Source organism: Saccopteryx bilineata, chromosome 8, assembly GCF_036850765.1.
Source record: "Saccopteryx bilineata isolate mSacBil1 chromosome 8, mSacBil1_pri_phased_curated, whole genome shotgun sequence".
NCBI classification, from domain to species: domain Eukaryota; kingdom Metazoa; phylum Chordata; class Mammalia; order Chiroptera; family Emballonuridae; genus Saccopteryx; species Saccopteryx bilineata.
The window spans coordinates 38,017,395-38,041,408 of NC_089497.1; the positions used below are offsets into that span (position 1 = coordinate 38,017,395).

Here is a 24,014-nt window from a genome sequence, read left to right on the forward strand (position 1 = left end):
ACACTGCTGAAATAAATTTAAGATACAAATACATGGAAAGATATCCCATGTTTTCGGATAAAAAAAAATCGTATTTTTAAATACCCATATTACTCAAAGTAATCTAAAGATTCAATGCAATGCCTATAAGACTTCATATGGCATTTTTCAGAGACGTACAAAAAAAATCCTAAAATTCATATATAACTATAAATGACCTTGAATAGTCAAAGCTATCTTGAAAAAGAACAACAAAGCTGGATGTACCACACTCCCTGATTACTATTAATCACAGTAATCAAAACAGTATGATATTTGAGGAAAGAAAGAACAGTTACATAGACCAATGGAGCAGAATAGAAAGCCTAAAAATAAATCCACACATACTCTAGTCAACCAATCTTTGACAAGGACAGCAAAAACATCCATAGGAAAAAATAATTTCTTAAATAAATGATCTCAGGAAAACTGAATATCCACATGCAAAAGAATTAAGACACCCTAATAATATTGGACACCCTGTCTTATACCACTCATAAAAATTAACTTGAAATGGACAAGACTTAAATGTAAAACCTGAAACCATAAAACTCTCGGAAGAAAGCATAGGAAAAACACTAGTTGACACTGCTCCGAAAATGAATTTTGGATATGACACCAAAATACACAACAAAAAATATCAAAAATGGGACATCAGACTAAAAAAGTCTGTAGAACAAAAGAAACAATCAACAAAATAAAAAGACAACAAACAGAAAAGGAGAAAATGTTTGAAAGCCATATATTTATTTGATCAAGAGTTAATATCTAAAATATACAAAGAATTTATTTATCCAACTCTATAGCAAAAAAAAAAATACTCTAATAAATGGGCAAAGAACCTGTATATTCAGAGAGTTTTCCAAAAATACATACAAATGTCCACCAGGTATATGAAAAGGTGTTAAACACCATTAATCACTGGAGAAATGCAAATCAAAGCCACAATCAGATTTCACCTTACACCTGTGAGGATGGCTGTTATGAAAATGACAGAAGTGTTGGCAAGATACAGAGTAAAGGGGAACCTTGCACACTGCTGGCAGGAATGTAAATTGGTGCAACTATTATGGAACTCGATACAAAAGTTCCTCAAAAAATTAAAAATAGAACTAGTATAGGATCCAGAAACAGAGTAGAACGGTGGTTGCCAGCAGCTGTGGGGAAGGAGAACTGGGAAGACGTTGGTCAGAGGGCACAACCTTTCCCTTATAAGATGAATGAGCTCCAGAGATCTACTGTATGCCATGATGACTAATTAGTAAGACTATATTGTATGCTTGAAACTTGCTAAGAGGGAAGACCTTAAGCATTCTCACCAACACACGCAAAAAGGTGAATATGTTAACTTGATTGTGGCAGACATTTCACAGTGTATATCAAATCATCACACCGAATACTTTAAGTATATACACTTTTGGGCAATTATACCCCAATAAAGCTAAGAAAAATTCTTGCCTATCCTACTGGCAAGAAACAGTAAAAGTAATAAAAATTTATTATATTAGGCTGGCCTTGACTAAAGTAGTCAGTTATATACCTATAATTATGGATATTTTAAACATACGGTTTTAATAATTCATGTTTCTGTTAATGCGTCTTAATAAAGGTTTTAAAATTACCCTTTCATTCAGAAGTCAATTAAGAGCAAAAGAGTGAAATTTCAAAGCTTGAAAAAAGTACTTACTGTATTTTTAAGAATATTTATAGCCACTCTGAAGAGAGCTATGTAGATAACCCAAAATTTATTAATTCCAAAATAATATTATTTCAACATCCTCAAGGTATTGTAATTTTAAAACTCTGCTTTAATAATCTGTAAACAAGAAACGCTGCAAGCACATAGGTCATATATAAAATTATAGAAGAATACATGCCTTGAAACTTTTGTTTGAATAATCAACAAGCTTGTTAAACTAATAAAATACAGAATTAAAATCCCAATTTCTAGAACAACTATCTGAGAAAAACTGAAAATTTAATTTACTGCTACCTATGTATGGAGTACTTAATTTAGAAGATTTCTCTTTTTTTATCTTCTTCTTCTTTTCCAAGTGAGAGGAGGAAAATAGAGAGACAGACTCCCGCCCTGACTGGGATCCACCTGTCCACTCTTATCCGGAGTCAATGCTCTGCCCACCTGGGGCCATGCTCCCAAGTGAGCTATTTTTAGCACTTGAGACAGAGGCTCCACTGAGCTACCCTAAGTGCGCGGGGCTGATGAACTCGAACCTATTGAGCTATGGCTGTGGCAGGGGAGAGGAGAGAGGGAGAGAGAGAGAGAGAGAGAGAGAGAGAGAGAGGGAGAGAGAGAAAGAAGGGGAGCAGAAGAGTGGAGAAGCAGACAGTTGCTTCTCCTGTGTGCCCTGATTAGGAATTGAACCCGGGAGATCCACATGCTGAGCCAATGCTCTACCACTGAGCCAACCAGCTAGGGCCGGAAGATTTCTAATATTTAAAGTCATGTGATTAATTTTTAGGAGCCTCTTAAAACCAGGAAAAAATTAAAGTTAAAAAGTAAAATACTGCAATAACATAGTAAAATTTGTCCAAAAGCAATATTAAAGGAGCAGTTCATACATATTTGCCTCCGAAAAATATGAGAAATGTAACACTCTCCTAAATGTCAGTTTCGTGTCTGTTCACAGAATGTACAAAGACAACCAGGAAAGCAATTACCCAAGGGGAGAAGAAATAAAATTTAGTAGTAAAACTATAAAGCAAAGATCTGATAGTTTTAATCAAAACAAGGATGTCCAATATATTTATAAAATCAAAGCACCAAGAAAATGATAAGCTAGAGAGGTATTTAAATCTGGTTCCTGCCTTCAGATAGTTCTGCATCTATATAGATGATTATATTCTATTTTTAAAGATTTCTTGAGGCAGAAAATGCATATCCATACTAAGGGGACAGTAAATCATGCCTCATCCTTTGTTGACTATTGTCCTGTTCGTCATCACTGTCTCGTTTTTAGATAAGCCAGACATCTGACCCTTCCTAAGCTGATCCATGGGTGTGATCATTTATCACCTATATTCTCAACAGAATTCCTCGGTTAGGAATGGCAAACTGGTTCCAAGTGATACGGCCACTTCCATCAGTTGGTAGAGTGCTACCTGCACACTCTTGAGAAGAATCACGAGGCCAACTGCCACTTATCAGGAAGAACTGCCATGATGCCTTAGAGTCTGTGGTGCACGTGAGAACAGAGAGGCCCTATATAATCGCTTCCCAAAGTGCTCTATTTAAACTGAAGAAGAAAGCAAGGCCAGGGGTCTTCCGTGGTGGTGAACTGCTTATAGCCCCCTGCTCTCTTGGCTCCAGGGAATGGTGATGTGGGGTAGGGCCAGTCTCACTTCCTGCTACAGTCAATGGCAGAAGCAGGTGGCAGCTGCAGTCAGAATGTCTTCACTCCTCCCCTCTACTGTGAAGTCGGCTCCACAGCAAAACTCCAGGAATCCGTTGAGTTGCTCCAAGGTGCTCTAGGCATCAACTTCATTATTTCACCTGGCAATGCTGCAAGCATCATTTTCTCTTCTTCCAAATCGGTAGTTTCCCACAAGGGTCTCCTTAAGCTGCAAAATAATTTCAGAACTGCCACCCCCTGGCCTGACAAATGCATGATAAAAAAAAAAAGCTATAAATTTAATAACACTTTTTTGTGATTTTACTACCTATAACTACATCTATTGATGTTTGAAAAATGGTAACGCATGCGCGCGCACGCGCGCACGTGTGTGTGTGTGTGTGTGTGTGTGTGTATGAGGCATAATGCCATTTTAGACAACAATTGGTAGATAGGGATTCAAGGACTTCTAGCCATATTCGGAGGTTCCTTAGGGCTTCCTGGCTCCCAGTTCAGAACCATACACTTCTGTGCAGTGGAGACTAGAAGGGAGATGAAACCTAGAATTTGTTTCTAGGTGATACACTTTATAAAGCAGAACCTTAAATGCAAAGTATATTTAATGCCATGTTGAATAAAGAATAACAACAAAATCTGAAATGTTGAGATAAAACAAGGCTGGAGAGAGACAGAAAGCTTATCTTCAGATATCTGGTGGGCTGTCATTTAAAAAAGGCTTTATAGGCCAATCACTCATGGCCCCGAGGAGGAAGAACTAAGCTGGCCCGACTGACTCCGCCTCATCCTTTAGGAAACATGACTTCTTCAGGGAGGTCTTCTTCGGGCTCTAGATGGTGGGCTCCTGACCCCTGGCTTCCTCAGCACTCTCTCTTCTCTGCTGGACACCAATCTTAATTCCAACTGTCAGACCATGTTAGGTCTGCTGGACCGTCCAGTCCCTGAGGGGGTGGACCGTGACTGGTCTGTTAGTCTTACGGCACTCCAAGCCTAGCACAGGTGAGTGAGTGAAAGAATACACGAGAAATAGATTGGACTTGAATATGAAAAAGTATTTTCAATACAGTTGTGTGGACATTCATAGGCTGCTTCAAGAAGCAGCAACTTTTCTTTCACGGGAGGCCCCACTTAGGCTTAAAATGGCAGTCCACTTGCCTGGGGCAGGAGTGGGTGAGACAGAGAGGGCAAAACATGGGGAGGGGGTAACCGGATTAAATGACTTTTAGCCTCCTTGCCAGCCTGAGGCCCTATAATTTGAGTTCTGGGAAAGGTTCTGCTTATTATATTACAGATTTCCTTTTGGTACATCAGCTACATTTGATCCATTTTGGAGAAGTTTAGTAATAAATTTCTATGTAATTGTTTCGGTTCAAACTCAAATCTCAGCTGATGTTTCTAATCTTTTCCTTCTCCTTCAGTCCATACTGCAAAAAGGCTGACGATTCATATTTCCATTTTACTGTAAGGATGTATAAAGTTTCAGAAAGCACAGAAGCAGACGGTGCGATAAGGTCAGACTCAGAGACAAGGAAAAAATTTGAGATTCTTAGCACCAGCTGTTGCCAAAAGGAAAAGCAAATTTGATAAATGACACAAAGTCGTTACCTCTCCATTTCCCTTTCTGCCGATTCAATTTTTACAAGGGCTCAATTTTCCATAGAAACAGATCAGATTTACAGCAAATACAAAGATTGCATCTTTTATTTATAAGGCAAAAAACTTAGCCTACTTTTCCTTAAAATGATGTGTCTTGTAATACTGGCTTTCAGAGTAGTAGGCAAACATCACATAACACTTTGGTTACTCCTGTGGGAATTAATACGCAAAGATCTTGAAGGTCAATCTCCTCAGCACAGTTCCTGAGACTACCAATTCTGACCTTGATTGCTTGACTCGGTTTGATAATGAAGTTTGGGATGAGGTTGTGAGAAGCGTGAACAGATGCACACGCTCCCTCTTTTCTCTTCTCCGCCTTCCTTCTAGAGGAACATCTTTTTTGATGGTACTTTCTAGCTCGAAATCAATTCATAAACAATTATGGTTGCCCTGGCCAGTTGGTAGAGTGACAGCCTGGCATGTGTATGTCACAGGTTCAATTCCTGGTCAGGGCACACAGGAGAAGCGCCCACTTGCTTCTCCACCCTTCCATCTCTCTCTTCTCTCTGTCTCTCTCCTTCCCTCCTGCAGCCTTCTCCACCCTTCCATCTCTCTCTTCTCTCTGTCTCTCTCCTTCCCTCCTGAAGCCAAGGCTCCACTGGAGCAAGTTGGCCCGGGCACTGAGGATGGAACCATGGCCTCACTTCAGGTGCTAAAATGGCTCCAGTTGCAATGAAGCAATGGCTCCAGATGGGCAGAGCATTGCCCTGTAGTGGGCTTGCTGGTGGATCCTGGTCGGGGGCATGCAGGAATCTATCTCTCTGCCTCCCTACTTCTCATTTCAGAAAAATACAAAAACAAAACAAAACAAAACAAAAAACCAATTATGGAATTAGGAAAATAATATGCTATTAGCAAGTAATAATTAAAACACATATATTTATACAACAGTTATTTTGAATCTTATTACATCTGTTGAGAAAGTTTTGAAATAAAATTAGGTAGATAAACTAGGGATAGGAAGTTACATAGGGAGTAGATAAGAAGAGGAAGGCTGGCAAGTGCCGCCCTTGAATAGAGAGAACAGCTGTTGGGAGGGCACCCCCATGCCAGGTGAAGGAGCTTTGAGAAAGCTACCCTCACACCCAGGAAAGACTAGGTAGGGTTGTCCTGAGTGTGAACTGGATGGAGATCATTCCTGTCACCTTTAAATGTAATGTCTGGCTCTTTCTGAAGACTAAAATCCTTATTCTAAGGATGAAGAAAACAAGAAAACGGCTAGAGAAAATATAAAGAGAAGTTACACAATTTTCAAACGCTTAACATCTTCCTTCTGGACCATGTCACGTGGCATCTAAAGACCAGAAAGTACGTGTTTGATTTTTCCCCCACTCTGTATATTCCCCAGCTTTCTACAGCTGTCAACCAACCCTGTCAAAGGAGGCGGTCATTCCTAGGCTTGGGATAACTGCAAACATGTCTCTGAGAAAAGAATACATGTGGAAAAAGTATGCCACGCAAAGCTGCTACGGGTGTACTCTCCAGAGCTTCTCAAACTTCAATGTGCACACTGATCACCTGGAGATCCAGCTAACGTGCAGATTTTTTTTTCTTTCATTTTTCTGAAGCTGGAAACGGAGAGACAGTCAGACAGACTCCCGCATGCACCCGACCGGGATCCACCCGGCACACCCACCAGGAGCGTCGCTCTGCCACGACCAGAGCCACTCTAGCGCCTGGGGCAGAGGCCAAGGAGCCATCCCCAGCGCCCGGGCCATCTTTGCTCCAATGGAGCCTTGGCTGCGGGAGGGGAAGAGAGAGACAGAGAGGAAAGCGCGGTGGAGGGGTGGAGAAGCAAATGGGCGCTTCTCCTGTGTGCCCTGGCCGGGAATCAAACCCGGGTCCTCCGCATGCTAGGCCGACACTCTACCGCTGAGCCAACCGGCCAGGGCCTAACATGCAGATTTTAACCCAATAGGTCAGACTGGGGCCTAGGATTCTGCGTTTCTAACAGGCTCTTAGGTGATGCTGCTCATGCTGGTCCACAGCCCACATTCTGTCTTAGGTGATGCTGCTCATGCTGGTCCACAGCCCACATTCTGTCTTAGGTGATGCTGCTCATGCTGGTCCACAGCCCACATTCTGAGCAGGTCTTAGTCCAACATGAAAATACAGCTGCGGCAGGAAACCCGTGCCCTCAACTTCATTCTCACTTTTATTGTTTTTTTCCCTGAATTCCTGCACTATGTTCCGTTTCACTGGTATGAGAAAATTTTAGGACCTAGCAGAGTGGGTACAAAAGCAACTAAAATATTCTAAAATTTCAACTTCAAGTGGAGCAATAAATAATAAAATTTTAAGTTGTCTCAAGGGTGGAGACATAATTTTTGATACGCATGAATTATACATATTTCTTGCAAATCACTGAGCAAATACACAGTAGCTTGTCTATTTCTTTCCATAAATGAAACCTATGTCTGCACAGCTTACAGGAAGTTTATTTAATTAATGTATAGCATACCACCTCATTGTTCAGATATCTCTGGAGAGTAAGATGATCTGAATAATTCAAATTTTCCAAATAATTGAAGTTTATCTTTTTAAGTTTCCAAGCATATTTATTTTAATGATTTTTAATCAAAATCATTCTGGAATTAACACATTCAAGGCTTGGCAGATACACAAAACAAAGTTTAACATATCTACAGTTATCCAGGGTCAACAATGATTACTCCGCGGCACGATATAACGATGCTGTAGGACTGCTCAGGTCCAGATGGGCGGTGTGCTCTTACACCATGGAGTCCAACAGGCCCTTTGCCAGTTTCTCAGACTATTTGGAGAAAACTTCTGTCTCCTTCCTCTGAGACTGGAATTCCTTCTCATTTTTCTCATGTTTTTAATGCGGAAGGTCTCTTTCAGGGGTTCAGGTTAATGGTTACCTGAATCAACGCAATCATTTCAGCTTAAAGAAATCACGCAAGTTGATCCCTTTTAAGCACCTCTTACTATGACTATTGAATACTCACTGATCCCGGTGTCTTTACAGTATTGAACCAAGAACTGTCCCATGACTCTTAGTAGATGATTATATTCCTGGACATTGAGAAATTCCTGCTTATTATGAGATGGCTCCATGATCTCCAAAGGTATATTAACAATTCCAACCACGCCTGCACCAAGTCTGGGGGAATAAATACATGCATTAATTTTGTGCATATAGTTTAGCTAAGGGGGAGAAAAGCAAACATATCCAGTATTTTGAAATCAACTTTTTCAAAAATAAATTTGTTCACTTGATCTAAACCATGTCAAAGTTTGACTATTGTGTTTTGTTACATAAATCTATGGTGATCCCAACCAGGTGTGTTTGATCTCATAATACTAATTGGCTTTAATACATCATTACTGAATATGCCTCCTTTACCAAACTTATAATCTTTCGTGGGGAGTCAGGGTAGGGGGGAGGAAGAGGTCTCTTAGCATTAAACAACACCAACAATGCCTTTCTGCAAGAAACTGACATGATCCTCTTAATGAAACTGGTCAGAGAGTTGCTTTCTTCACCCTCATTTCACCTGTCAGGTGGGACTTATCCTCATTGCAAAGGTCCACGGGGTGCTCAACGAATTCTGATAAGGGGACATAAGGGCTGGATAACTCCTGAGAATAACAGGTATCTGCCTATGAGCTGGATGGATAAACTCAATTTTCCCCACACTATTAACAGCTCGTGATGTTGGTAACTAAGATATTCTACTTAGTGACAGAACCTGTTTTGGGAAAGAGTATCTGGACTCTTAACTGTTCAGGGCCAACCCAATGCCCAGAATGGTGTACAGATCAAGCCTTCCCAATCTGGGGCCCCTGCCTATCAAGTTTCTCACCATTTTCCCCTCCCACCTTGCCCTCCCTTCATGATTCAGTCTGTAAGTCTAAATTCAGTCATCATTTCTCCCAAGAAGCCTGACTGGGGATTATTTCTTCCTAAAGGTTCTTTTTGGTCATGATACTTGCCTCTAGCATAAATTCATTCATTCATTCATTCATTCATTCTTGAAGCTGAGAACCTGGAACTAATTCCAGGACCTAAGAATACAGTAATGAACAGAAAGTGTCCTAAAGTTACTCTCCTATTGAAGGGTGACAGGTATGATGCTAATAAATGGATAAATGTACAACATCGTTTCAGACGGTGATAAGTGATGTGAGGAAAATAAAGCAGGAGTTGTAATATGTAAAGAATGATAGATAAGTGGGTGGAGTGTGATAGCAAGGGCTAATTTTATTTAGACAGTCCAGAAAGATCTTCTTGTGGGGGGAACTTTAGAGCTGGTGCTCATAGGACCAGCAATAAGATCTAAAGCAGAAGATTCTAGGCTGAGGAAATGACAGTGTCAAGGCTGTAAGGTAAGAACAAGATTAGGATGTCTGAGAAACAGGAAGCTTGGGATGTCTGAGAAACAGGAAGTCTGCTGGTGTGAATGGAATGCAGTGAGAGGGTGTGTACGGGTGGGATTGGGGGTGTCACAGAGCCAAGCGGAGACCAGAGCACTGAAAAACCATAGTAACTATAGGCAGTTCTATTTTACATGCATTGGGGTTTTAAGCAATACAGTAAACAAACTTATGTTTTAAAAGATCATCCTTGTTGTTTCCACACAATATAAAAAATATGTATTTACACAACCATCCCTTGTACTGGACTATAAGTCCCTTAGCAAATGGTAACAGTTCTTCACCATCTTGTCTGCAGAGTTTAATACAATGCCTGTCATGCATGATACCGCAGTATAAGTGTCTGTTGAGTGAATGAACATATGGATGAATTGCTAACTCCTTCAGAGTAAAGAAAACAAGATGAAAAATTTCCCCCTGAGCCATTCTACTGGTCACGGTTGTCTTGTCTGACTCTGTGCTTTCCTCTGGTCTCTTTTCAGGACTCGACATAATTCAGGAAAGCACAGATTGTGGAGTTTCAGACCACTGGGAAAGCACCAGACTGTATTACTCTGGAATTCCAATAGGCTGGAGAGTGTTAAAAATACACGTTCATGCAAGTAACAGCCTAGAACTCACACGTGAAGGGGCTACACAAAATGTTAACAGGGTTGCTTTAGAAGACTTTAGATTTTTCTTTTCTAAAATTTAATAAGCTTTGCATTATTTTTAAATTGGTAAAATACTAAGAACTTAATTCGAGTAAATGGCACACAGAATGGTAAAGCATCAAGTTGCTCATAAAATGCATTTAAACATTACAAAAGTAAACCTCTTCCTTAGAGCAGGCATATGACTCGACTGGTATTATAAATTAGGCAGATTAATGCCTGTGCGTTGCTGGGAAAGGTGAACAGAGGATATGACACCTGCTCCCATTATGATTAATGACTCATCTAACCCCACAGACAGGATCTCACTACAACACCCCTCCCTCCTACCTGTGCCTCTGCAAACAGAAACATACTTACAATGACTTCAGTTTCAACTGAGGGCCGACTTTCTCGTGCATCTTGATCAAGCGGTTATTACTGTAAATGAACATCCCAGCTTGGCTTCGGTTTTCTACGTTCACTCCAAAGAACAGGCAAAGTGTCCTTGCTTTTTTTAATTCTCTAGCATTATATTGAGAAAATATTTTTTTAAAGTTTTTATTAAGTAAAAGTATACAGTTTACAAAAATGTTAATGAAACTCAGAAGACAAATATCAATGGAATTATATATCATATATATAAGATATGCAGGAATACCTAGTGGATACATTCAGTATCTTGTATAACCAAGTATTCAGCATAAACACAATGGCCAATAATCATACCAGTCAAACACAAGCATTCCTTGACTCAAAAACAAGTTTGCCAATTTAAATTTACAAGAACTAGAAAATGTCAAAATAGCTGTAAAATGTTAACTGGTCTTATACATATAATACATTGCAGTACTTTTAAAAAATGATGATTTGACTGTTTTAAAATTCAGGTATTTCCTACACTGGATGTGATTTCTAACTTCCAGTTTGTTCTCAAGACTCCAAGTATTCTATATAAATGGACTGTGTCAAAAGATATTCTTTAATTTTCTTTTTCCAAAATCAAAGGTAAATCAAAGTTAAGCAAGTTTACAAGGGCAATAGATATGATCTCTTATTTTTCTAATTCTGTCCTGCTATTAATGTTTTATATGATTTTTTATTTTTATTTTTTGACAGAGACTGAGACAGAGAGAGGGACAGATAGGGACAGACGGACAGACAGACAAGAAGGGAGAGAGATGAGAAGCATTAATTCTTCGTTGTGGAACTTTAGTTGTTCATTGATTGCTTTCTCATATGTGCCTTGACCGGGGGGCTAAAGCAGAGCCAGTGACCCCTTGCTCAAGCCAGTGATCTTGGGTTTAAGCCAGTGACCTTGGACTTCAAGCCAGCAACCTTTAGGCTCAAGCCACAACCATGGGGTCATGTCTATGATCCCACGTTCAAGCCAGCAACACCGCGCTTAAGCTGGTAAACCCATGCTCAAGCCGGCAACTTCAGGGTTTTGAACCTGGGTCTTCTGTGTCCCAGTCTGATGCTCTATCCACTGTGCTACTGCCTGATTTAGGCACATGACTTTTCTATTAAAAGTACAAAATGGAAATTGAAACAAGCAGCCATAGTAAACAAGAGGCTGTGCTGAGCTATGAAAGTGCCTGGATGTCAGAACCAGAAACATGGGCCTGGCTTCAAATACAAGCTTGTCTTTGTAACAATCATGTGACTGTGGATGAGTCACTTCAACTCTATATTTCACCTAAAAAATGGAATAACACCTATCTAGCCACATGAATACCCTGAGGACTAAAAGAGATAATGTGATAATGTTAAATATAAGCTTGGAACAGATTAGATGCTTAGAAAATGTTATTTCAGCCCTGGCTGGCTGGCTCAGTGGTAGAGTTGGCCCAGCGTGTGTATGTCTCCGGTTTGATTTCTGGTCAAGGCACATAGGAGAGTCAACCATCTGCTTCTCTACCCTGCCCCCCTCCCTTCTCTCTTTCTCTCTCTTCTCCTCCCACAGCCATGGCTCAGTTGGAGCAAGTTGGCCCCTGGGTGATGAGGATTGCTCCCATGGCCTCCACCTCAGGCACTAAAGAAATGGCTCCATTGCTAAGCAACGGAGCAACAGCCCCAGATGGGCAGAGCATCGTCCCATAGGGGAGTTGCTGAGTGGATCCCCACTTCTCACTTAAGAAAATTTTTTTAAATGTTCTTTTTCCCCAAGAACGGTAGAAAATATAACTCTTCTCCACTTATCCTGTAAATCTTTTCAATCCACAAAAACAGCTTTTTCTTTTCAAATTCATAATCATGAGCTATTGCAACTGACTAAGGATACTTTATGGACTGCTTAAATGTATCTATCATTAAAGGACCATGATAAAGTTCTAGCAGTCCATGTATGTGGAAATAATAGAGTACATCAGATTTTCTGAGGAAGTTATTAACATGGGTCCATGTTATGTATTTTAAATGCATGTACATGTTGAGTTAAATGTATGTGAATCAAACTTTTTCTCAAAAATGTCTACTCAATAATTAGACTCCCACTCTTTAACAAAAAGGAATACTATGTAAGGAACCCCAGAACAGGTTGTTACAGTATATGATAGCCACATTGTGATATTAAGTGATGTACTGATTGATTATCTTCAATTCTCTCCCCCCAAAAAAGTATTTTGCCATAAAAATTCCACACCAATTGACATTATTAATAAAATATATGTTGGTTACATTTCATGTATATCATTGTGATTTTGAACAAGGCATCAACCAGCTTTTTCTTTCTGAAGACATTAAAGAGGCCTTTGGTTTTCCATGGAGATTTTTAAGACATTTATTTAACATTTATTTTGATAAATGCATGATTTCCATTTCAAATTTAAGTTTTGAGGAAGGTAGTGACTATACAGCACATCATGGTTCACAAAAAATAACGCTAGCAATACTTCCCTAAACATTTCTTTCTCAGAGTAAATGCACTTTCAAATTCTGACCCTACTTTAACACCTGAGCTGGACAGCAAGGCCACCTTACAAACATAAATGTATAATGGTGACATAATATAGGTTTGCTATATTTATCTTAACTGTATGTAAGTGACCAATTTAATCGAAAGCTTTTCTGTCTTAAATTTTAATTAGTATGAGAAGAGGGAAGAAACTGGGACCAACTTTCTGAAGTTAAATGACAGAGGACACAGGGAAAGTCAAGTTGTCAGCTGATCCCCTGGAAGGTCCACTTCTTCAGCCAATCAGACACTAATTTTTTACTCTGTATTCAGAAGTTGTTTTGTTTTGTTTTTTTTTTAATTTTTTTTTATTTATTCATTTTTAGAGAGGAGAGAGAGAGACAGAGAGATAGGAGAGAGAGAGACAGGGGGGAGGAGCTGGAAGCATCAACTCCCATATGTGCCTTGACCAGGCAAGTGCAGGGTTTCAAACCGGCGACCTCAGCATTTCCAGGTTGACGCTTTATCCACTGCGCCACCACAGGTCAGGCCCAGAAGTTTTAACATTATATAAACATATAGGTTGGAGTAAAAGTAGGTTTACAGTTGTTAGTATGGATAATACAATAGTCAATAAATAATCATACAAGAATAAACTGTTTCGAGTACCCACAATTGTAAACTTTTTACTTTTTTATTACCTGTATTTACAGGTAATAGACTAGCATGAAATTTGGTGAGATGAGGAATTTCTAAGAACCTTAGATTTAAAAGATTGTTTGCAAGAGTATAGGAATATGGAGCAAGCACATATGTGACAATGATATAGTAAATTTTAAAAAATCTTTATGAGGACCATCTTGCAATACAGAGTGGGGCAAAAATAGGTTTACAATTGTGAGCATACAAAACACAGAGTTTATTCTTTTTTTTTCTTAAAGTAAAAGAGGGGAGATAGATTCCCACGTCTGCTTCAACTAGGGTCCACCTGGCAACCCCCGTCTGGGAGAAATGCTTGAATCAATTAAGCTATTTTTACTGCCTGAGGTCAATGCTCAGACCAACTGAGCCACTGGCTGTGAAAGGGGAAAAGAGAGAAGGGGGAGAGGGAGGAGAAAAGAAGCAGATGGTCACTTCTCATGTGTGCCCTGACCAGGAATTGAACCCGGGACGTCTGCACAGCAGGCAAATGCTCTATCCACAGTGCAAACTAGTCATGTCCACAGAGTTTATTCTTGTATTATTATTTATTATTGTATTATTTTTAATATGAACAATTCTAAACCTACTTGTGTCCCACCCACCCTGTATGTGCACATGCAAATATATATATATATATATATATATATATATGTATGTATGTATTTTTTTTCTTAAGTGAAAGTGGGGAGGCAGAGAGACAGACTCCCACATGTGCCCTGACTGAGGTCCCCTGGGCAAGTCCCCTACCAGGCAGTGCTCTGCTCATCTGGGGCTGTTGCTCCATTGCCTGGCAAATGAGCTATTTTAACGCCTAAGGCAAAGCCATGGAGCTATCCTCAGCACCCAGGACCAACATGTTCCAACCTAGCCAGGGTTGCTGGAAGGGAAAAGAGAGAGATAAAGGAAAGAGGGAGGGATGAAGAAGCAGATGGTCACTTCTCCTGTGTGCCCTGACCAGGAATCGAACCCAGGACGTCCATACACCACACTGACGCTCTACCACCAAGCCAAACAGCCAGAGCCACAAATATATATTTTATAAATACTTTACATTGATTATGTTGGTTGGGGGATTTTGATCATATGATGCTTAATGTCATAAGATGTCACCGGCTGAGAAAGAGAGACTATCACAAAAACCACCAAATGTACCTACTCAGAAGTCAGGATTAGCTCTAATATAGCACAGAAGATTCTGCAAAGAGAATATATTGTGTCTTACCTCTGTTTCTCTTTAAGAATCTTACGCTTTTCTTCCACATCTTCCATAGCTTTCTGTAATACATACCAGAGAAGCACATTTGGTTAGGAGAGAAAATTATGCCAGTAAATTAACAAAAGCAGAGCTGATATTTATTATCCTGTTATACAAATGTTTCACAAGAGTAACAGTGAGAGGTCACATTGCCTAATGCAATTTTACACAGTAGATACTCAAGAAATACTTCATGAATGACTAAGTTCCAATAGCTAAGATAAACTAAATCCTAGCCCACAGTTCTCCTCTTGCACAAGTCCTGATATCCCCTCTGCCTTCCAGAGAAAAAGCCACTGCTCCCTGTAATGCCACAAAGGTTTTCGCATAAACTTCACAGAAGCATTGAAAAGTCCTTCAGTGTCTCTAGACTCTGGCTTTCATCTGTGAAAATAGAAGACGGTGAATCACATAATCTATCACTAAGGCTTCTTTCAGGGGAAATAAAATTTCTAATTAAAATTTTTTTTCAATAGCCAGAAGAAAATGTAGAGTTCCTTATACTTCTTGAAGTTTCTGTTTAGAGCAGTGGTTCTCAATCTTTCTAATGCCATGACCCCGCAATACAGTTCCTCATGTTGCGGTGACCCCAAACCAAAAAATAATTTTGGTGGCTACTTCATAACTGTAATTTTGCTACAGTTATGATTCAGAATGTAAATACCTGATATGCATTATGTATTCTCATTGCTTTAGTCGACCCCGCCGGGGTCGCCACCACAGGCTGAGAACTGCTGATTTAGAGGATATCCCAATATCTGTAAGCCTATTCCCCCTCAGAGGGCCTCAATACCAGTCTCTTTCTTCTCTTTTAACATGATGTATTTGGCTCATTTACTAACTCTATTTCTAATACACTCCCTTTAACCAGGCAAGAAAGAAAGTGCATCATTATTTCACAAATAATAGACTTCAAATGTGCTGTCTACCTGATGTAAAAAATGGGCATCTCATTTGATGGGTATACCACTGACTGATCATTATTTTCACTGACTTAAAAAGTAAAAAAAAAAAAAAAAATCAGTTGGTAAGTACTTCATTTCACTTCACATCAACCACTCAACTGCTGAGAGGAACCTAAAAGGTCAAAAGCTGAGGTCGTTCTGCTTTGCTCTCTTCTCTGTGGGAAAGAAACCAGTGTGCACCAGAGCAACAAGGCGAGCTGGTCAAAGGCTTTCCCTCCTCGCTGGTGCAGTCGGAGCATGAAGCGAAGAGGCAGGGAGAGGTAACAGGTTAAGGCAACAGGAAAGCAAGGTCATGACCCAGTAGAAAGAGTCTGTTTCTCTTGTCTTTCAAATTCATAAAGCCAAGGAAACTGATTTATTTATTTTTTTGTGACAGAGACAGAGAGAGGGACAGAAAGGGACAGACAGACAGGAAGGGAGAAAGATGAAAAGCATCAATTCTTTGTTGCAACGCGTTAGTTGTTTATTGATTACTTTCTCCTCTGTGCCTTGATGGGGGGGACAGGAGGGTCGGGGGTCGGGGGCTACAGCAGACCGAATACCCCTTGCTCAAGCCAACAACCCCTTGCTCAAGCCAGCGACCTTGAGCTCAAGCTGGTGAACCTTGGTCCAACAAGATGAGCCCACACTCAAGCCAATGACCTTGGGGTTTCAAACACGGGCCCTCCGTATCCCATCTGATGCTCTATCCACTGCGCTACTGCCTGGTCAGGTGGGAAACTGATTTTTTTTAAGACAAAATAACAAAAGCTTAAATTTTAAATCAAAAGCAAGATACATCTATCTTTAACTTAAAAGAAAAAATAAATGGAAAAATAAAGAGAGAATTTAGGGAAAACCATTCATAGCTTTGGGGCATTATCATGTGCTAGTCTTTGATTTCATCCACAGTCATGACCATTAGACATGAGAGCTCCTCATCAGACATAACCCTGGCCTTTAAAAGTTGCAGAGCATATCATGAAAAGAATTAATCTATTGAGTCCATGGAAGAGGATGAATGAAAGGTGAAGTAAATCCTTTTTCCCCCCAAATACCCAAATATCTACTTATCCCTTTGTTTAAAAGCAAATATGGTGTACAATGATTCACCATAGTAGAAAGCTTTGTGCCATATTTTTTGGTAAAAGTTAATAGACATACATGTCCTGCAGCAATACTCCTTTTCTCTTAGTTGCCACACATTATAATTAATAATAATAGTTCTTTATGAACTCTCTTACTCGTGGGTATATTGCAAGGATTACAGAGAATGTTTATGAACTGTGTGAGTGCCACATAAGAGAAGATCTTTGTAAGCTGGAAGCACTGTTAGTGATATTCATGGTAACAGCACATAATTCCCAGCACTGGAAAGAAGCACCGCTCATCAGTCTTCTCCCTTCTCCATTTGTTTAGGTCCATAGGGAGCTCTAATTTGAAAAGATATTTTCAGGAAGACTTGATAAATTAGTTTTTCTGCTAGTTTTTCATTATTTTCTCATATCTCTTTTCATTTTAAAGAAATAAATTGTGATTTTCTTCCCCACTATTCCAAAATTATCCTGCATTTTGTTATCTTTGCTCTTTCTCAGCTGAGTTTTGTCTCCTTTCTCTCTACTCATTTATTCTGTTTACCTGTGTGAAAATCAACTTAATCGTCTGAGCTTGTCTACATTTAAAAGTTCAGTGAGTAAAGGATAAGACACAACTGTGTACAGGAAAAAGCAAAGGACAATTGTTTGCCATTTAAGAAGACTAGCCTATATGTCTTACCTGGGTAGGAGAAGGCAAGGTAGTTCTGTCAGGCTGCTGTGCCTCTCTTTGCAAATCTTTCAACATGAATTCAGCTAGAAGTAGAAGCAAGGTAACTATAACACCACGAAATTCTTTCAAGCAATTTTAAGTAAGTTTTCTATATACACATATACATAGCCATGACCAGGGTGAAAGGCTTACAAATAATTATTTCAGAAAATCCTATATTCCTTCCATAGCTCTTACACATTGTGAGTATAGGTAGCTATACCATACTTCCTGTTAGACATGGCAATTTAAAGGGCATACATATATACATACAAATTCAAGAGTCAAGACTGAATGCTCAGCTAACTGAAAACTATCTAAAATCCATAAAATATGAATGTAGAGTTAATTCTCACTCCTGGATCAATGGGAAAGGATAACTCTGTCTTTACTGTGAGAGAAGCGAATGTGTAGAACATTTCTTTCTTAAAGTGCATGCAACACTAGTATCTAAAATGATCTAAGTTAGCAAGGGTTTCTAAAATAAACCAACCCAGTTCCAAGTTTGGAACTTGGATCATACTTATAATGAATAGCATAATAATTCAACGAAACCAGAGATGAAAAAATGTATTAAAAATTCCTTAGAGATAGAAACTACATTTAGTTAGTTGTGGTCATTTCTACAATGCCTAGAGCAGTATGTATCTCAGAATATGTGCACAATTAAAGGTCTGTAGAATGAATGAACAATAATGAGGTCGGCCATAGGTAAACAAATACCAGTCTTTACTGCTTCTTCTGCCTTTTTAACTTCATTTTTAAATGCTCCTTTAAAAGCAGACGTGACATACAGATACTTTCTGAAAAGAAAAAAAAACATAAGTCAGATTATCATTTTAAACTATAATACAAGAATATTTTTAAAGAAGACTATACTTTGAAGATACATAATTATTAAGAAAAACTCATAGAGTAAGTTGCACCCAGCTGATAAATCAGAAAACTTTATGCTTAAGAATAAATTCCTTACCTTTTAATACTTGAAAATTTTGCTTTTTTAAGGGAACTTCAGGACAGAGATAAGAAAATGTTGGAGATCCAACATGCCAGCGGGAGTAGGTAGATGTTACACTCACCTCCCAGGATCAAACTGAAATTAAAACTAAATTATAGAGCAATCAACCCAAATAATTAACTGAAGACTAGCTAAAGGGAAGTCTTATAACCAAAGACTATAGCAGAGGCCACAGCGAGATCACTAGAAAGGGTGGAGACGCTAAAAGGACTGGCCCTGCTCCCATGGGTGGCTGCTGAGATTCTGGAGGGATATCTCATCTGCAAAGGTTCGCTCTGAGAAGTGTGAGGTCTCAAAATCCCATGTCAGGCTCCCCATCCCAGAGCACTAGACCAGGAAGAAGGGCCCATGCAATATCTGGCTGTGAAAATCAGCAGGGATTCTGTCTGCCAGGAAGAGAGGGGAGTCTGCTCCAAACACAGGCACTCTCTTAAAAGGCCAGCACACAAAGTCGCACTCACAGCCACTCATCCTAGGCTCCAGGGAAGGGAGGGCTGAGCAGACTAGAATCGAGTGAGGAGAGACTAAGGTTTGCGGCTTTGGGGAGACAGCTAAAGGTACAGTTGCCACTGCATTGAATCGCTCTCCCATACCGAAGATGCCATCTTTCTTGGGTGGAACACTGCCCTTCATATAGCATCAGCCTGCAGGAAGCAGTAGCTGCACCCTCTGGACTCCGTGTAGACCCAACCTGCAGAGTATGTGCCCTGTTAGGGTGTCAGCTGCCTGGGTCTTCATATAGAGATCCAGGAAGACTCAGAGAGTATCAGTGACTGAATTGTGTGACTTTGAGACAGGGCCATTTCCCCCACTTTCCTGTGAATCTGACTGGCACCTTCCCATCACAGAAGATCCACTAGTTTTATCTTCACAACTCCCAGTGGTTCTCACCCTGCTGATACTGGGCTTTTGGCAGAATCTGGGACAGAGACTTAGTTGTGTGGCTCTAGGATGGGGGCCACATTTCCCTTGCACACAAGACCAGTGAAGAGCCCTCCCTTCACACAGCCAAATCTTGGCCTGTCTAGGCCTGATAAACTCTGTTGACCTCACTCTGACAACTCCTTGAGACCACACCCTACCACAGAGGTGTAGAAGCACACAGCCAATGGCAGCTAGATTTGGTACACCCTGGGACATTTGCTGAATAACCTCAGACCAAGCACTGGCATGAAATTTAAGCCTGTATCAATCTAGTGAACATTACATGCTCCTATCTGGAAACACTGAGAACATAACTGAACAAGAGGAAGCAGAGGAGAGAGATCTCAGGGTGCCTTGGGAATTTTGCTGACCTTCCCCTGGGACAGGTGCTGGTAAAACCTGGCATTGGTGCACACCATGGTCCTTCATATGCACACCCAGTCCCAGGAGAGGCAGCCACAAACTGTGGATTGCTTTGTAGCTCCAAATAGGTTGCCCAGGGCCAGTCACAGGCAGCATCTAACATTGGCCTGCACTAACGTCCCTCCCAAGAGGCCCCAGAACCAACACACCCAGTGGCCAGCTACTGACAACATGAGAGCAGGATCCAATTAGCTTCACAGGTGGCACATCCAAAGGGAGATCTCGGCTGGCACTAAACCCTGCTGAGGTGAATTCTGCTTCATTTGGTCAAAGATGACCCCAGAGTCAGCATGCCTGAGGGTGAACTCCACACATAAACAGGCCAATAGAAATCAAGGCCCTATAACAACAGGAGGGTCCACATAACACATATAAAAGAGATGACTAGAGCACTGAGTTGAAGTGATCAAAGAAATTGTGTCACTGGATCCCACAGGACACCTACTAGATGAAGCTACCTACCAACGCTGCAAGTCATAGAAGATCTACCTAATAGATAGAAACAAGCACAAAAAGGAAGCCACAATGAGGAGACAAAGAAATATGCCCCAAATGAAAAAATAGAAAAAAATATCCAGAGAAAGAGCTAAATGAAATGAACATCAACAAGTTACCAGATATACAGTTCAAAACAATGGTCATAAGGATGCTCAGAAAACTTAAAAATTTCAACAGAGACAGAAAGAATAAACAAGGATATAGAAATGATATATATATATAAAAAGAACCAGGCCTGACCAGGCAGTGGCGCAATAGACAAAGCATTGGACTGGGAAACGGAGGACCCAGGTTCGAAACTCCAAGGTTGCTGACTTGAGCGTGGGCTCATCCAGCTTGAGCACAGGGTTGCTGGCTTGAGCATGGGATTACAGACGTGACCTCATGGTCACTAGCTTGAGTCCAAAGGCCGCTGGCTTGAGCAAGGGGTCACTCGGTCTGCTGTATTCCCCCCCCCCCCAGTCAAGGCACATATGGGAAAACAATCAGTGAACAACTAAGGTGCCACGGGGAAGAATTAATGCTTCTCATGTCTCTCCCTTCCTGCCTGACTGTCCCTATCTGTCCTTCTCTCTGACTCTCTTCTCTGTCAAAAAAATAAAATAAAATAAAAAGAACCAGGCAGAAGTAGAGAATACAATATCTTATTTGAAGAATACACTAGGGAGAATAAACAGTAGTTTTGATGAAAAAGAGAATCAAATCCATTTGGAAGACAGGGTAACAAAATACACCCAATCAGAACATTAAAATGAAAAAATACTTTTAAAAAATGAGGATAGTTATAGGAGCCTTTGGGACAAAATCAAGCATAACAACATCTGCATCATACAAGTACCAAAGGAGGAGAGAGAGAGCAAGGAATTGAGAACTTATTTCAAGAAAAAAATAACTGAAAACTTCCTTAACCTGGTGAAGAAAAAAGACACACAAGTCAGGAAACACAGTGAGTCTTGAACAAGATGAAACTAAACAGGCCCACACCAAAACACATAATAATTAAAATGGCAAAGCCTAAAGACAAAGAGAGAATCTTAAAATCAGAAAGAGAACAACAGTTAATTACCTGCAAGCTCCTGTTAGCCTGTCAGATTTCTCAACAGAGACATTTCAGACCAAAAGGGCTGGCTGGGCACGAAATTTTCAAAGCAATGAAAAGAAAGAACCTATGACAAAGATTATTTACCCACCAAAACTATCATTTAAAATTAAAGGAGAGAGTGACGTCACGGAAATGGCACCGTGAGCAGCGCGTCCGACAGATCTCCCCAAAATCACAACAAATTTATCAACTAGAAACAGAAAAATTTATCCTCGGAGCATTCCGGAGTTCCACACAAACTGAAAGCGAAAGGACTGTTATCACTTGAATCTGAGAGACGAGGGTATGGAGGACGTTCATTCAAGCCGCGGAGGGAGTGCGCCTGTGGTGAGTCTGCCCACACTCGGGAGCGGCGAGCAGCCACCGGGCGCGTGCCCAGTCCGGTTGCAGAGCGAGCACCACTAACGTTCCCAGCGGCCCGCGCACTGCGAGTGAGAGTCCCCAGCCACCGGTGCCCGGAGCACCCCATTCGCGCGCGTGCCCTGGGCATTCCACGCGCCCAGAGCGCCCTACTGGCCCGCACACCCAGGGTGCCCCATTATCCTGCGAATGGTGCGCCCCAGCCGGCAGCGGCGGGGCGAGCGGGAGAGGCGCCAGGGCGGTCTTCCCTACTTGGGAGATTCTCTCCGTGGGCGGGGCACCTCACCCAGCCATTCAAGCTAACAATCAAGTGTTGGGGGAGGGGAGCGCAGGCAGCCTGAAATACCTTTGGGAGCACAGCTGCGACCCAATCATTGAAATTAGCTTAACCCATGAAATCTGCGCACCCACGGGTTCTAACTGATAAGATCTCTCTTAGTTCAGTGATCCAAGACAAGAGGCGTGATATTTTTTAGTGCCTCTCGCTAAAGGGGCGGGGGCAACTTCTGATTGATAGAGCCTCCATATTCAGGGATAAACGCTAACAAGAGGAACTTGGCAGATAATAAGATCTATACTACACTAGTCGCAAGCAGAGATTAGTGCCTCTTCTTCCCAGCCAAAACAGGCTACAAAGTGTGGAAAGCCTGGGTTGAGTGGTCCAACTGAATGCTAGGCGCTGAACAGTCACCTTGACAACAATTGACTCCCACCCCCGCCTGATTACACTGGAGGCTCTGACTGCCAGAGCCTTTCCCAAAGCCTTGCGCTGAGTGGGGATAGAGTGGGGATTTCCTAGCTCTTTGAGCCTCTTACTCCCCAGGTAGAAGCAGTTGCAGCCTTATAGCTGGATCACCAGGCTGCTAATTCAGGAAGGGGGGACTAGGAGAGAGACTCCAGGAAAGCAAACTCTCTCATCGTTGGACCCTGCAAACGCCAACAAGCCTTGACTACCAGCAAGACTAAAGCCAATTATATGACATTGCCATAGAATCCCATCAACTGCAAATCCCTACCTAAGTGTGACACAGGGGCAGAGCCTGGGGTACAGAGTCACTGACCAGGAAGAGGGAGAGAAAAGAAAAGGAAGAAGTTAACCTCTCAAAATCAAGAAAAATCCACAGACTTTACAACTTGTTACACTAATTTTTTTGTTGTTGTTTGTTTCTTCTATCTTATTGCCTTTATTATTATTATTTCTATTTCCTACACCTCGGTCCTTCTATTCTCTGCCCATCTTATGCTTCACTTTTCTTGAACTACACTACTCATGAGTGTTACATTTTATTTCTCTTCTTCATCCTCACCCTCCTTTAAGGTTATACTCCAAAACACTTAACTCTCACTCTCTCCTCTTTTGTTTTTTTTGTTTTTTTGCTTTATTTTGTTTTTTTTCTCTTCCTTTTTTTTTCTTCCTTCATTTTTCTCTTTTTCTTATTTTTTCCTTTCTATTTGTTTTTTCTTTTCTCGTTTTACTTTCCTCCCATTTAATCCTCAATCACGAACAAATTAGTTAATTTGGGACTCAAGGTTTTTTTTTTGGCTTTATTTTTCTTTTTCGCTTTTGTTTTTGTATTTGTTTTTTTGTCTGTTTATTTTTGTGGCATTTTGGGTACTTTTTACGTTGCTTTTTAACTCACTAGCATTCCTCCCAACCCAAGGTCTCCATTGTATTTAGTCTTCGCTCCACTTAATACAACAGATTTTTACTTATTATTTTTTTCTTCTTTATTATTCTTTTTTTTCTCCTTTTTTCTGGTTCCCTCTTATCCCTCTCATTATATCTCTTAGTCGACCATCACTTACAAGCAAATCATCTTATGCTTGTCTAAGATTTTCTTCCTTTTTTTTTTTTTTTGCATTTAGTAGGTCCCTACTCCCTTTTTTTGCCCCTTGAACTCTTCACCCCAAATCAGGCCCTCCATTATAGGCAGTTTTTGTTCCATTTAGCATAATATAATTCACAGGTCATCACGATATTTCCCTGAGGAGGGGAGAGGAGGGAAAGAGAAGA

The 24,014-nt window shown here is 40.6% G+C and overlaps 1 protein-coding gene across 1 annotated transcript in view; it reads right to left on the minus strand.

Moving 5' to 3' along the window:
* The window catches only part of MORC1 (MORC family CW-type zinc finger 1), a 194,412-nt gene that overhangs the window by 85,276 nt on the left and 85,122 nt on the right, over positions 1 to 24,014 (minus strand). The window contains exons 10-14 of the mRNA XM_066241204.1: positions 18,399 to 18,478; positions 17,645 to 17,719; positions 14,893 to 14,956; positions 10,454 to 10,597; positions 8,012 to 8,166 (exon numbers count right to left, since the gene is read on the minus strand). Of these exons, the coding sequence (XP_066097301.1) occupies positions 8,012 to 8,166; positions 10,454 to 10,597; positions 14,893 to 14,956; positions 17,645 to 17,719; positions 18,399 to 18,478 (518 nt within the window). The remainder of the gene's footprint in view (positions 1 to 8,011; positions 8,167 to 10,453; positions 10,598 to 14,892; positions 14,957 to 17,644; positions 17,720 to 18,398; positions 18,479 to 24,014) is intronic.